The 16296-nt window shown below is 40.3% G+C and overlaps 1 protein-coding gene across 3 annotated transcripts in view; it reads right to left on the bottom strand.

Annotated features, from left to right (window-relative positions):
- LOC113118746 (CD276 antigen-like) overlaps positions 1 to 15693 on the bottom strand; it is a 66904-nt gene extending 51211 nt beyond the window's left edge. For 2 of the 3 annotated variants that reach the window (XR_003294365.1, XM_026288163.1), the window contains exons 1-3: positions 15494 to 15692; positions 10946 to 11085; positions 588 to 935 (exon numbers count right to left, since the gene is read on the bottom strand). Coding sequence is in view for 2 of the 3 variants with exons in the window: in XM_026288163.1 (XP_026143948.1) it covers positions 588 to 935; positions 10946 to 10991 (394 nt within the window). In the remaining variant the exon portion in view is untranslated. Of the gene's footprint in view, positions 1 to 587; positions 936 to 10945; positions 11086 to 15493 lie in introns of all 3 variants that reach the window. The other variant, XM_026288164.1, reaches the window with a different exon arrangement.
- Positions 15694 to 16296: the final 603 nt, after the last annotated feature.

The following is a 16296-nucleotide window of genomic DNA, read 5'->3' as shown; positions in this document are numbered from 1 at the left end:
TTAATTAGTGTGCTGTGCTGATTTAGCTGTGGATTTGGACAGAAACACTCTCTATAAGTGTTTGGTTCATCTTCCAAACACAAATGAAGATATTTTGAGCTTGAGTAAACCGTGCCTGAGCTGATACTAAAAAAAGAGCTGCTAAAAACTATGGATAACATTAAAGAACATTTAAAAGAGTTCAAATAAACCCATAACTTTCAAACGCTCCTTGCATCGTCTCATTTCCCAAGCTTCCCCAAGTCTAAGCCTAATAAATGTATTTCATGATCTGGATCCAACCCTTACAAAGACCTGAGAAGAGATGATGCTAACCCTCAGACAACATATAAAACTACCAGATTTTGCTTAATCGCAATGTTTAATCACAATCACAAAGTTAATCACAATATATATTTGCTGCAGTATATAGTGTTCACCGTCTGTTTGATTGCATGTAGTTTGTAACTAACTGTACATTTCTGTCATTTTCACCTTTAATAACTTACTCCTATATAATGTAGAAACTTATGGGAAAGCTGCTTTGCATTGATTAGCATAGTGCTAGACAGATAGATCTGAATTGAGTGTGTTTTGTGACTGGTTACCTGCGACCTGCATCAGCATGGCTCCTCTGCCGTACGTCTGAACCCTGACGAAACACGAGTAGCTTCCCTCATCGGACACACACACTCTCCTCAGCAGCAGCGAAGCGTTCCCGGCCGGAAGCTGGTCTGGGAACAGGCTGGTGCGGTTGGAGAAGCGCTCCTCCTGATCGATCAGCTGATCGCGGCTCTGCCAGAAGCTGTGAACGGTGCGCTGGGTGTCCGAGAGCTGCCAGAACACACTCAGGTCAGACAGATTGAACTCTGAGACGCCTGAGAAAGAGCAGTTGAGGACCGCGTCCGTCCCGAACAGAGCCACCACAGGGGATTCTGGGACACGGACGTCAAGAGCTGCAGAGACACACACGGAGAGAGCACAGACATTAGGAATCATGCTTTCATTGATCTCGTCAGATAAAAGAGTCCAAATACATACTGTACAGTTAGGAACTCAAAACCTCCTCCTCAGAGAAAAAACAAGAGTTTTAATAGAAACTGAGCTGCAAAAAAAAAAAAAATCTTCTTCAATCACAACCATTAAGCGCGGAGGTATCCGGGCTAGGCTAACGGATAACCCACACAAGCCATCTATCCCCTCCATCTAACTAGCTAACGTACACTCGTTGGACAATAAACTGGACTATATTCGATTACTACGCTCAACTCAGAGGACTGTAAGAGACTGTTGTGTTTTTGTGTTCACGGAAACATGGCTCAGCAACAGTGTTCCAGACGGCGTTATTCAGCTCGACCAGCTGACGTGCTATCGAGCAGACAGAGCTCTCATCGCGGGAGGAAAAACCCATGGCGGCGGGCTTTGTGTTTACATCAGTGACGCGTGGTGCCGCGATACTATTGTGATCTGCAAACACTGCTCACCCCTGGTGGAGTTTATGATTATTAAGTGCCGGCCGTTCTATCTGCCGAGAGAATACACTGCTATACTGCTCATTTCAGTTTACATTCCCCCGAACAACAGCAACAGGAACGACGCAATGAACTGTACCAGCACATCAGTGAGCAGCAGACAGCACAACCGATGCTTTCTCATCATAGCTGGGGATTTCAACCATGGTGTCTTAAAGAGTGTGTTTCCAAAAATACACCAACACATTAACTTTCCAGCATGAGGTAATAACATTTTGGACTTTGTTTACACCACACGGAGAGGAGCTTACAAAGCCCTCCCCCTCCCACACCTCGGAGCCTCAGACCACATCACAGTTATGCTAATGCCTGCATACAGACCACTCATTAAAGTCGCCAAACCTGGAACCTGTGGCAGGGGATACATACCATTACGGACTACAAGCCCCCACCACGGACCTGTGACAGCACCATCTCTCTGCTGAACGAGCTGAACACATTCTTTGCTCGCTTTGAGCAACAAAACAGCACCACTGCATAGAAGACTCCACCTCCTCCTGGCGACCAGGTGATGACACTGACCCCAGACAGCATGAGGAGATCCTTCAGCAGGATCAATGCACGCAAAGCTCCGGGCCCTGACAACATCCCTGGGCATGTACTGAGAGACTGTGCAGCAGAACTCACTGATGTCTTCACAGACATTTTTAACATCTCACTGAGTCAGGCTGTTGTTCCCACATGCTTTAAAACTACCACCATCATCCCAGTCCCGAAGAAGCCATCTCCATCCTGCTTCAATGACTACCGTCCTGTTGCACTTACCCCCATCCTCATGAAGTGCTTTGAACGGCTAGTCATGCACCACATCAAGTCTGCCCTCCCCCCCTCCCTGGACCCCTTCCAGTTTGCATATCGGTCCAACCGCTCGACCGATGATGCCATCTCCACTGCCGTCCACTCAGCACTCACCCATCTGGACAAAAAGGACTCACATGTCAGAATGCTGTTCATAGACTTCAGTTCAGCATTCAACACAATCATCCCTCAACAGCTCATCTACAAGCTGAGTCAGCTGTGGCTCAACACTTCGCTGTGCAACTGGCTGTTGGACTTTCTGACTGGAAGACCTCAGGCAGTACGGGTCGGCAACAACACATCCAGCACCATCACACTGAACACTGGGGCCCCCCAAGGATGTGTGCTGAGCCCCCTCCTCTTTACTCTGCTGACCGATGACTGCACACCGTCACACAACTCCAACCTCTTTATTAAGTTTGCAGATGACACGACTGTGGTGAGTCTCATTAGCAACACAGATGAGACAAATTGCAGGAGCGAGGTGAGCCGCCTGGCCGGATGGTGCAGTGACAACAATATCTCTCTGAACGTGGAGAAGACAAAGGAGATTGTTGTAGACTTCAGGAGAGCACACACTGAGCACGTTCCTCTGACCATCAGCGGTGCGACTGTGGAGAGAGTGAGCAGCACCAAGTTCCTGGGTGTGCACATCACAGAGGACCTCTCCTGGACTGAAAACACAGCAGCACTGGTCAAGAAATCACAACAGTGTCTCTACTTCCTCCACAAACTGAGGAGAGCCAGAGCCCCACCCCCCATCATGTACACCTTCTACAGAGGCACCATCGAGAGAGTCCTGTCGAGCTGCATCACTGTGTGGTACGGCGCCTGCAACGCGTCCTGCCGAAATACTCTGCAACGCATAGTGAGAGCAGCTGAGAAGATCATTGGTGTCTCTCTCCTCCCTCCAGGACATTTATGGAACACGTCTCACCCGCAAAGCCCTCTGCATCACAGGTGATCCCACACACCCATCACACAGCTTCTTCAGTCTGCTGCCATCAGGGGGAGTCTCCAGGCCAGGACCAGCAGACTGAAGGACAGCTTCATCCACCAGGCTGTCAGGAAGCTGAACTCCCTCCCGAACCTGCCCCCCCTCCCCTCTTCTTCCCCAGGCACCACTGAACTATGAACCCCCCCCCCCCCCCCCAAAAAAACACACACACACACACACACACACACACACACTAATTATATGATGGCATGCACCAGTCACTTGTGCAGCATTGGTCTGCTCACTACCTCATTCGGCATGGAACTGACGTCATTCCACTACCTCATCAGTCAGTTAAATAACTGCTCTTGGTCACTTGTCAATTGTCACTTTAATCAGACTTAATAAGATTTAATAAGTTTTTTTTTTTTTTTGCACTAAAAAATATTTTAACTGCACTGTTGTTCACGTCATTGATTTGCACTATATCTGTCATTTTCCTTGCGCTGCTTTATTTTACTTTATTTTTAATTTTATTATATGTCTTTTTTTATAATTCACTTATTGTATAGTTGTATCGACATTTTATATTTGATCTAGTTATTTTTTAGGCTTTAATGTTAATGGTATCTGTATGCACCGGGGTCTGAGAGTAACGCAATTCGATTCTCTGTATGTATGTACTGTACATGTGGAAATTGACAATAAAGCAGACTTGAACTTGAACTTGATTGTAATTCAAACGCAGCTCCCGTCGGCATTTAAACAGACCTTTGCTCTTAATTCCGATCGGTCCAACACAATAACAAAATCTGAGCAGGTCTAAAAACTGAAACGGTTGATGCTTGCATTTTACACTTTGGAAAAGTTATATATATTTTTTAAATATGAGCAGGCCTACAAGCTGGGATTGGTAATGCTGCACTGTAATCCTAGTTATTTATTTATATTTTTCATTATATTTTATTATATGATATTGGTTTGAGACTGAGAGTATTTTATTTAGTGGAGAACTTTGCAGCAGTATTTTATTTCTTATTCTTTTTTTATTTTATAAATATTTTATTAAAAAGTTTTTTTTTTTAAGTTTACAGTATTAAACAACCCGCAGTTTAATGTTTGCATTTCTTTCTCTTACTGTACCGAAAATGAACCGAACCGTGACTTTAAAACCGAGGTACGTACCAAACCGTGATTTTAGCGTACCGTTACACCCCTAATATAAATGAATGAAATAAAAATGGCCTTCTTTACTGTCCTGGCTCTGAGGGCAGAAGCAGACGGACAAACACTGCTAGCAGAAGAACATCAGCGAGTCAAACAGATCTATATTGGCAGGAACTATGAACAAATCCTGCTGTTCAAGCAACACGGGGCTCAGCAGCTTTGAACGACGCTCTGAACGTGACGCTCTCACGCTTTATTTTGGTATTAGCACATGTACAGCATCTCTGTCCCCGCTGGGAGCAGACAGGAGCGCTTGACGTCACGGAAACTTCAGCAACACGTCTGTCCTCAGAGAGCTGCTCACACCATCATCAGTGAAGCTCAAATCATCCTCAATCTGCTGCCATACGGGGGACAGCGCTGTGTGTGTGTGTGTGTGTGTGTGTGTGTGAGAGAGAGAGAGAGAGTGTGTGTGTGTGTGTTAAATAACTTTCTAAAGTGTAACAGGAAACAGTCTCTGATCTGATCTGACCAGTTACAATATGAATCAAAGGTTGATTCAGTCAGTTTTGTCTTGAATGAAGTAGTTTATTTGGACATTTCCACATGGAAATACACTTTAAGTTCCCTTTACAGTGTACACTAGCTGATAATATACATGAACGGCTTCATCCGTGGAAGCTATATATATATGTATATCAGCAGCTGACTTATGAAAACAATTAAAAGATGAAAACACGTGCTCAGGGAGAAACAGCAGAAATATCTGGTTCAACGGCTGCAAACTAAAGCACTGAAGAGCAGTGAAGAGAGCTCCAGATCCTCATTCAGACGCTTTACATGTGAATCTGGCCCGTGTCTGCGCTGAATGCCAGGATTAGGAGTTATGTAAGAGAGCGAGAGGAGTCTAAATACCAGCCACGATTGATCTGAAGACGCTTTCAGCCGAGCAGCAGGTGTGCGTTTGAGCAATAAGGGATCATCTGAATTTACATCCTCCGCTTTGTGTTAAAGGGGTCATGACATGGATTTTTTAAAAATCATTTTAATATGTTCTTTGAGGTTTACTTACTATGTTAATAAAGTTTGCAGCTGCAGTCAGATCTAGTTCCACTTCATCATGATTCTTCGTGACTCTCCGTGATCTGGGAGGCCATTAAAATAAACTATCCCTTGTTCCTTACGCTGGGCTCCTTCTGATATCTGTACAAAGACGTGAACGAACCATTTAAACCAAACCTGAATGTTTTTAATTTGTCCTGATGACAGACAGAAAGCGAACACACATCTGTTTACTGTATCCACCGGCAGTGATTGTCATTTCTATTTGCTTTTGACACGATGCAACACTTTTTAAAGTGACTGAACACTAGTGGGCGGGGCCTATGCTGATGCATTCATTTTGGAGCTTGATTTAATAAATGCTTTGTTTATAACGAGGAGGGCGTCTTAAGCTATGCAGGATGATTTAATGGTACAAAGACCTCTTATATGCCAAAAGATCAGGGCAAAATTAGATTTCGGATGTCATGACCCCTTTAATGGTGAGAGTCACTGCGAGAGAGAAAGACAAGGAGCCTGTGTCACCACAATCAAAATAAAGCCATTAGGACCCTCATAAATGCATCCGCACACCCGCCGCTGTTTATGTACAGCTCCTTCTCTCCTCCCTGACTCCTTCTTTGGAAGGCATTTCTTGGGTTTTCAGAGAAGAAAAGTAGGTGATTGAGCAGGTGACCTTCGGAAACCTTCAGAGGAACTCGAGTTGGCATGAATTAAACACATTATGCATACCTACATTTTTATATTACAGTAATTAATCTGAACAGATGTCATCCAGTTACATTAATGATGATTTGGACTAATTTGTTGTTTAATTACATATAATGACATCTAATTGGATAGGAATCCATCTGATATGAAACGGACCATCAATCTCTCCACAGATATTAGCATCAGCTTCATCGGGGGCCAAACCAAGAGAAACTAATACTTTTATCAAACAAAGTAGCATTAAATAGTTCACAAGTGATGTTTATGACGTTACAAAAGATGTTTCAAATAAATGCTGGTCTCTGCTGTTCAGTGCTGGGGGATGTCGCGTTTTAATACACTTTTTGATCTAGTCTACACATCTAAAAATACTCTACAAATGTAATAGAACTTTCACAAGTTTCCTGACTGCCTTCATCTCCATGCATTTGGAGAACTTCAACATCACAGCTGAGCAGTCCTGCCGTGATGTCATTTCCTGTGAGTCACATGACATTTACAGCGCAGTTGAGTGGCTACAAAATCCCAATGACCAATTGAAAAAATTAAGTTGGGATGGTTGCAGAATCACACAAAAATAAAATAAATAATATAAAAAAAAATAGTGCCTTTTTATCTCACAATTCAGTTTTGTTTGCTTTTCTTATCTCACAGTTATGGGTTTAATATCCAAATTTTGAGTTTATTTTATCTTATTTATTTTTAAATTATGAGTTAAAAGCTCAGAACTGAAAGAAAGGGGTGGTCTTGGATTTGTAAGAAATAAACGCAATTCTGAAATGAAAAGTCAGAATTATGAGATAGAAAGTTATTTAGACATATAAATATTGCACGTATTTTTCATCCGCACTACTTCCCGCCTGCAAGGAGTTAATTTTAGGAATGTCCAAATCCACCCGTTTCAGTCACTTTTATGCGGGTATCTGCGGGTACCCGACCCGTTGCAGGACTCTAGTGTGAGTATTTGTTCTCTTTCTCTCTCTCTCTCTCTCTCCATCATCTCCGTCTTTCATAACACAGGCGGTAAAGCATGAAGGAGGCTCAATAACAGAGAGTCCTGCTGCTCTTCTGTTAATACAACAAACCCTTCAGACCAATATCAGCCCCGCTGAAGCTCAAAGGCCAATAAGCACATGCACACACTTACAAACAGACAAAGCCTGGAATAACAGCGCTCAATATCAGCGAGAAACACCGAGCTCAATATCTACCTGCAGAGAGACACGCAGCTTCATTTGAGAGAGCTCGATAAGAGACACTATCAGACCTCCATCAGTCCTGTGGCAGCATCACACACACACACACACACATGTTGCTATATGTGGTTTATGGGGACTCTCCATAGGTGTAATGGTTTTTATTCTGTAGAAACTGTATATTCTATGGCCCTTCACCAACCCTACACCTAACCCTAACCCTCACAGGAAACTTTGTGCATTTTTACTTTCTCAAAAAAACTCATTCTGTATGATTTATAAGTGTTTTGAAAAATGGGGACATGGGTTATGTCCTCATAAGTCACCCTCTCCTTGTAATACCTGTGTCATACCCATGTCATTATACAGAGTTGTGTCCTGATATGACACAAACACACACACATACACACACAAACACACACACATACACACACAAACACACACACACACTCACACAGAAGTGTGTACGGCTCATTAGTGTCTGTGTTCAATCACAGCAGTGAGGCTCTATCGCCCTCCAGTGATAGAAACACAGCACAGCAGCAGGAAACCAGGCTCTCTGAACACACTGAGAGATGTGATTACACCGAACTCACTGAAACCATGATGTGAGACTGTCATGAGAGGTGTTGAGGTGTTTTAACTGAGCCACACGGCTGCTACAGCATTCTGAGAGCTCGCTATGAGGTTGCTAGGTGCCCAACATAGTTGCTAGGGTGATCAAGATATGGATTCCAGGATGTTCAGGATGGTTGTTATTTTAGGGTAATGTTTCTGAAGACAATCACCTATTGCACCTTCAATATAAACAGAAAATAAAACTGGTACTAAAATAGAACCCTGTGGAACACCTTTTATACATTTTTGTTCATTTGTATCACCTGGGAAACACTGAGTCCTTTCTGATAAATAATTATCAAACCAATTTAGAGCCATTTCACTAAAACCTAAACAACTAAGCCTCTGTAATAAAAGTTTATGATCTAAAGAGTCGAATGCTTTAGAGAGATCTACAAATAATACTGCACAATGTTGACTTATAACAGGATATGTAAGACAGAATGATGCGTCATTCAGAAACGTTTTCCTATAACTAATTAAATGGTGATCTGTCATCTCATTTTGAGTGCTAAATATATGTATTTGTATCACTAAAGTGCTTACCTTTATTTAATTATTAGAATATGTATAACTCGGTTTTAACTAATTGCAAAAGCGGAATAATCAAAGTCTACTGATTAATCAGTGAATTAATTGATGATTAGTCAATTAATAATTTTAATGACCGTTTGATTCATTGATTATCAAAATAATAATTTGTTGCAGCCCTACTCCGACAGAGCTACCAGATGGCAGAAGATCACCAGTGTGTGTTAACAGGCCGTGTGCATGAAGAGATGGAGACTAACAGTTATACATCATGAGAAACGAGGTGGAGAAACACTTGAAAACGGAAACATGAAGCCCAAGACAACTAGATTACATTCACTGAAAGACACATCAGCCGAAGAGTTTTAGGTTTTAAATACGCTAAACATATTGCATAAAGCTACAGACTACAAAAATAATAATAATACGAGCTCATGGAGAAAAGCTGTATAACTGTCCGGGCAGTGAAGTGTGAGGTTATGAAGCGTCTCTGTTCTCTCTAGCATGAATGATCATCTCAGTTTCAGGTGTGGAGCTAATCTGGGTGAAGGGCCAATGATCTTGCCTGAAGCCTGGAAATATCAAAGTCAAACACGGTTGAGTGTGACTCGGTATCCATTCAGTCTCATGTGCAGAACACTGCGTCCTTGTGCAGACAACAGCCTCAGGGAAAACAACATCCTCACGGCCTGCAGGAGCACAGCCTGGAGCGCCACAACATCATCATCATCATCATCATCAACAACAACACTTATACACAACAACAACAACAACAACAACACTATCATCATCCAAAACAACAACATCAACACACAACGTCATCAACAACAATACACGACACAAAAAAGTGCATCTGCTGTTGTCTCTCACATCAAAATCCAGACACAGATTAGTTTAGATCTGTTTAAATGCTGCTTGATCTGTGCAGATTTCTCTCCTGATTCAGTTAAAGGTTAAATCATCTTAATGCTGGATGTGTTTCAGGTTTTGTCTTCTCCAGATGTTCACTGATGGACTGGAGTGCTGTGGATTATTGGGATGTTTTTATCAGACTCTCATTCTGACGGCACCCATTCACTGCAGAGCATCCCTTGATGAGACACTGATGCAGTGCTACATTTCTACAAACCTGATGAAGACACAAACTCATCCTGATCTTGGATGGCTTGAGGATGAGCACATTATGGGCAGATTTTTTTTCATTTTTTGGTGAACTACTATTATGCAATAATATTATGCCCCACAATCCTAGTAAAAGTTTATAACTTCACAGATTCTCCCCAAAGATCAGTGAAATGCAGTAAAACTCTGTCTAGGTCTGGCTGCTTTGGGAAACCACATTAGCAACTGTCCAATCGCAGTCCCTCAGCTGTAACAAGTGTACCATATATGTATCCCAAATACAGAGAAACGGAGAGACTGGGGATGATAACATGGAGACATATGAGCTCATACATCCTCGGAGCCAATTCATGTCTCGTATATTGAGTTACGCTCTTCAGCTGAAAGGTAAAGTTGGGAAACTCCGTAGATTGTGTTTTAGACACTCCTCATGTATCCTGAGGATCCTCTCAGCGATAAACCTCTCCCAGTTGGTGCACACTTCTATAACAGGGATTAAACTGTGAGCTATGAAACAGTCATAACTGTGGTTTAGGTTCAACACACCACACCCAAGCGCAGACGAACACAACACAAGCCCAAACACAGCTGAGTCAGAGGGGAAAACCTTTCTTCTGGCTTCCTCACTCTTTTCTCCTCAAGGAATAACCTAAAACCATAGACTTGATCTTTTCACTTTCCTCAGCACATTTCTGACCATTTTACACCGCTGTAATCTTTGCATTAGTATAAGTCTGGAGAGACAGCAGAGAGGCAGGTATTAATCAATTAAACAGCTCCTTTTAGGATTCTATCTCATAATATCCACGCAAGAATCATGCATCATGCTAATTTAACTAGCCTCCGATGGACTTTTAATGGGAAAGGATCAAATCTTTTTGTCACGCTGAGTGTCTATAAAACCAAATTTCACAGACACAATCTCACATTTTTTGTGCCAACTTTGATATTTCAGAACATGTCATGATTTTAGATGCATGTAATCTGATGAAACTGCACCACTGTAGTAATTTCTAATTTAATCAAATCAATGAGGATCACTTTTCAATTATTTATCTGCTTTTTTGTTGTTGTGTGTGTGTGTGTGTGTGTGTGTGTGTGTGTGTGTGTGTGCGCGTGTGTGTTGCGTGTGTGTGTGTGTGTGTGTGTGTGTGTGTGTGTGTGTGCTGTTTCCTATGATTTTGTAGCCTTGGCTCAGTTATTAATTTCTATCTTTGTTTGTTTGTTTGTTGTGTGGTTCAGGTTAACAGGTCGTGATCTGTGTATCTTGTAGGGAGCAGAAGATCACCCACCGTCAGCGTGAAGAGCCAGCAGAGCACACAACAGGAGCGCCAGCATGCTGAGACGACTGTGTGTGTGTGTGTGTGTGTGTGAGAGAGATCCCACGACGAGTGTGTGAGTGTGTAACAGGGCAGATCCTTCAATCACGGCACTGTGGGGAACAACAGAGAGAGAGACTGATTAACCTGGAGCTGAGGGACTGATGGAGAGGAAGATTCACAGGGTTTATTTCTAAACTATAGACACACACACACACACGCGCGCACACACACGCGCACACACACACGCGCACACACACAAACACACACACACACCACGTTTGGCTGCTCAGAAATTCATCATCTTAAAAGGGTCAATGTTTTATGATTTATGGCCGGGTCTTGACCTTTCCAGTCCGGTGAACACAGACACGACTGATTTAGGCCAAAACTTCATGAAAGTTTATGAATACAAACCCTTTCAACATCACACACTTGATTTCACACTGCACTACTTGTCAAAGTTCATATTAATGCAACACAAATACACTCTCAAAAGGTGCTATCACAAGCGTAAATTGCATGAGAAAATAAATAAATAAGATTTATTAGTTTTTTAATGCTTTTTTAAATTAAATTAAATTTATTTTTGTATCTTTTTTTCCCTTTAATAATTTTTTTAAATTTTTTATATATTTAGTTATTTGCATTTATTTATTCAGATTTATGTATTTTCATATCTGTATATTTCCATTATTTTACATTTCAATATCTTTTTTTATGTTTGTATTTCATCTTACATTTCCATGTTTCTACATACAATAATAATAATAATAATAATAATAATAATAATAATAATAATAATAATAGTGATTATTATTATCATTATTAAAGTTGGACATCTGTAATTTTATGCTCAGTCTTTTATACTCACCTAGACTGCATTTAATTGATCAAATAAACAATAAAAACACTAATATTGTGAAATATTATTATAATTTAAAAGCACTAGTTTCTATGTGAATATCTGTTCAACTGTAATTGATTTCTGTGATCAAAGCTGAATTTTTACATTTTCTCGTGTAATCTGTCGTTGGATTCAATGCACCCATTCATGTGTGGAAGACTCTATGAATGCTTTAAACAAGTTTTTGTTCTACCGATGTCTCATGAATGATTTTGGTTATTTATTCAACTCTATTCTAAAGTTAAATTCACTTTCAGTTGGTGACAAGTGCATACTACAAAAATGCCAGTCAGTAGTACATCTCTAGATACTAATATTAATTAGGTAAAACTTTGTTATTCTTGTAACTATATCAAACTGTGACTCCTGGATTCTGTTCACACCTGGAATAAAGATAAAGTGAATTCAGTTCTGAAATAAATCATGCAGTTTCACTCCTATAAAGTCTGTTATGCTTCTGCTACATTTAGTCCGTCTTAACATTTTCACATTACTGAAAAGCAATATAATTCACATAGTGTTCTACTGTAGTGCATGGCTTTTATGGTCACTTGGATGACCAGGGTGTTTCTATATCCTGTTAAGCCTGGTCATGATTTCTACATCCTTTCCTCACTTCCTCTTCCTTTCCTTCTTTTCTCTGGAGAAAGTGAAGTCAATCCTCATATAATGGGTTGTTTTCTTTCCTGGCGTCTCGTCTGAGTGAACGTGTCCTGCTTTTTACGGTTCAAAAGTCTGGGGTCACGGAGATATTTTTAAGGTAATTAATACTTTTATTCATAAAGGATACATTAAACTGATCAAAAGTGTCAATGAACACATTTCTAATGTAAAAAAGATTTATATCTCAATGCTCAAACGCTGTTCTTCTGAACTTTCTATTTCTATATATTCTATTTCATATAGCCAAATCAGTTTTGATTTCGTGTGGTCTAACACACTGACAGACCGCATTCCTCTCTTCATGATCCGCTCGCTCAGATCTTTGTGTTTTCAGAGAGACATGATCACGTTCTGAGCAGAAGCTCCACACTTACACGACTGTAGGGTGATGATCTAAAGCACAGACTCGTGTGAGCTCTGACTAAACTCTTCCAGCAGCTCAGCGTTCAGTAATACGAGACCACGTCACCCCTGCACTATGCTTTAGTCACAATCAGACGAAACAACACTTCAGAAACTGAGACAGAGTCAGCTTTCCTCTGAGACGAAGTTCATCATAACTAGAACAACTTAGTAATTCTGTCCACATGCATAGAAGCACAGCATGATTAAACTGCACACTTTATAGATCACAGGAAGTGTCTGCGTGAACTTCAAACCGTCTGAGATCTAATAGTCACTCAGTCCTTCCTCCTGGATTCTCTCAAAGCCTCAGGCTGCTTTTGTTGGCATCGGTCACTTTGTCAGTGACTTTCAATTCAGTGCCTTTGAAAAACATCATCTAGACTTAAAGGAATAGTTCACCTAAAAATAAAAAATGTCCATCCGAGATCAGTATGTGTCTGTTTCTTCATCAGGTTTGGAGAAATGTAGCATCAATGAATGCTCTGCAGTGAATGGGTGCCGTCACTTCCTCCAGTGAAAAAGTGCGTCTGATGTTGTCTCTCACAGATTAGTTTAGATCTGTTTAAACGCTGCTTGATCTGTGCAGATTTCTCTCCTGATTCAGACCAGAACACTTTTTCACTGGAGGAAGTGTTATTATGATTATAGACTCTATGTGTTTGAGTTAAAATCATCTTAATGCTGGATGTGTTTCAGGTTTGGTCTTCTCCAGATGTTCACTGATGGACTGGAGTGCTGTGGATTATTGGGATGTTTTTATCAGACTCTCATTCTGACGGCACCCATTCACTGCAGAGCATCCATTGATGAGACACTGATGCAGTGCTACATTTCTACAAACCTGATGAAGACACAAACTCATCCTGATCTCAGATGAACTGAGGTTGAGAGTATTTTCAGCAGATTTGTATTTTAGTCTGAACAGTTCCTCTAAATTTCTCTGTGGTTTTGCACATTCAGCTCAATCTGCTCTAGTACGACTCAAACAAACAGAATATGCATGTTAGCATAATCCATGATCAACAAGAGTCAAAAACATAAATCACTAGCTGCTTTGCATGAACATGCAGTGCTTTCTGTAGAAAACTACAGTAATCTTCCACCGGCCGTGGCTTGTTGGATTTATACATCACTTCCTGCAGCATCTGCACACACGTCTGACACTGAGGCTCCAGCTCAAACAAGCACATGTATCTCTTCTCAAACAAACAGCTGTATTATTACTCAGCTCTCTAACCCACAGGCCAGGGTTTAGCGGCAGGTACTGAATGTGTGATTACTGTTAAACACAGCTCTGAAGAAACACAACGCCCACATCTGAGCGTCTTAATGCAGGATGGACACAAGACTGACACAGTTCTTCCTAAACACTACAGAACAGCTTACACTAGATTCATATGCATTCAACTTAAGTATGCTACAATCAAACAATCAGACACACAGAACATATAGACCTAGCACACAATTCAATTATCATTATTATTATTGTTGTTGTTTTTAGTAGCAGTTTACGAATAATTCCAAAATGTAGATTTTAAAATACTTCTGCATGATCATGCAGAAAGATTTTAAAATCTGCATTCTGGAATTATTCGTAAACTGAGTTTGGCACAAAAAGAAATAATATTTCAACTCTGAAATTCTAAATTGTTTCCCTGAAGGTTAAAATGTTTATTATGGAATTTACAAATAATATGATAAAATTAGATTAAAAATAAAAATAAAAAAGGAAATACTTTACACTGTGTTAATATTTGAAAAGTATATATATACATTTGTTTTGTTATGAATTATATATATATATATATATATATATATATATATATATATATAGGTAAAGAAAAGTAAAGAAAAGAAAAGAAAAGAAAAGAAGAGAAGAGAAAAGAAAAGAAGAGAAAAGAAAAGAAAAGAAAAGAAAAGAAAAGAAGAGAAAAGAAAAGAAAAGAAGAGAAAAGAAAAGAAAAGAAGAGAAAAGAAAAGAAAAGAAGAGAAAAGTAAAGTAAAGAAAAGAAAAGAAAAGAAAAGAAGAGAAGAGAAGAGAAAAGAAAAGAAGAGAAAAGTAAAGTAAAGAAAAGAAAAGAAAAGAAAAGAAGAGAAGAGAAGAGAAAAGAAAAGAAGAGAAAAGAAAAGAAAAGAAAAGAAAAGAACAGAACAGAAAAGAAAAGGAAAGAAGAGATTAGTTGAGAGGTTGGAGTGTTGTGCTGTGTCTCCGAGCATCAGAGGAGTGTGGATCGGTCTCTCATCATCAGTGTGTGGAGGTCCAGCAGGGTCCAGCAGGGTCCAGCAGGGTGTGGTGCCTCTGTCCCGGGGCTCTACAGGGTTTGGGGGAGGATCTGGAAACCTTAAAGGGCCAAAACTCTAACTCTGGATTCAATAAAGCAGAGTTTGTTTGCCCAGAAAGCAGTGAATTTTAAACCACGTCCTAAATAAACGCCCCTCGCCATGAAAGCAGTGTGTTTGACTGAACTCTGACCTCTAGTCTCCTCAGAAGTCCTGTGTGTCTGTGAATGGTCAAGCGTTATTCAGAAGTGTTTTAATGGTCTTACCATCACAGCTGTGTTCAGACGATCCTCGATGACTGTGATCTCTCTCTCCTCACACACGCTGTGAGAGACGGCGCATGAGTGAAAGAGCTTATTCCTCCTCTTCTCCTTCCTCTTCTTCTTCTTCTTCTTCTTCCTGCTCTTCTTCTCGGATTATAGTGAAGCAGCGGTCGCTCGCGATGGTTTCGCTCCGGTCAGAAAGCCACTCCTACATCAGTCTCGCGCTCGGTCCGGTCTGGTGACGTCACGCCGCTGCACTCAGAGCCAGCCACTGAAGAACGTATGTGTTTTATTATAAATTAAATAACTTTCTTAAGCAAATTTTAACATACACAAATGTAAATTACTCGGGAAAAAAAACCTGTCTTTTGTGGGGGTTTTTTATTGGACGTTGAGAATTGTTTGAATGTGATTTCGGTTTCTACTATTAATAAAGTTATGAAGAGTCCGGGTTTAAAAGTCTTTGTGTTAGGAATCGTATGTGAAATAATCGCATTTTTCCCCTCCTCTTATTTATTTCATTTATTTATTTATTTTGTATTTTATTTATATTATTATTGTGTTTACTGTTTTACTTTTTTGTTGTCTTTTCAAGTGTAACTATTGTTGATATGATGTATTTTGTAGCTACTCTATCGTATGTTCTTATTTTCAGCAATAAAACAAATGTGGTAACACTTTCTATGAAGCCCGTGTTTATAGTACATTATAAGGGATTTCATAAGGCATTATAATGTATACATAATGCATTATTTAAAAAAAAATCATAATAAAAAATCATAATACTTACGTATTTGTGGTTATAA

Source organism: Carassius auratus, chromosome 18 (assembly GCF_003368295.1).
Source record: "Carassius auratus strain Wakin chromosome 18, ASM336829v1, whole genome shotgun sequence".
NCBI lineage: Eukaryota > Metazoa > Chordata > Actinopteri > Cypriniformes > Cyprinidae > Carassius > Carassius auratus.
This window is presented reverse-complemented; position numbering and strand designations above follow the sequence as displayed.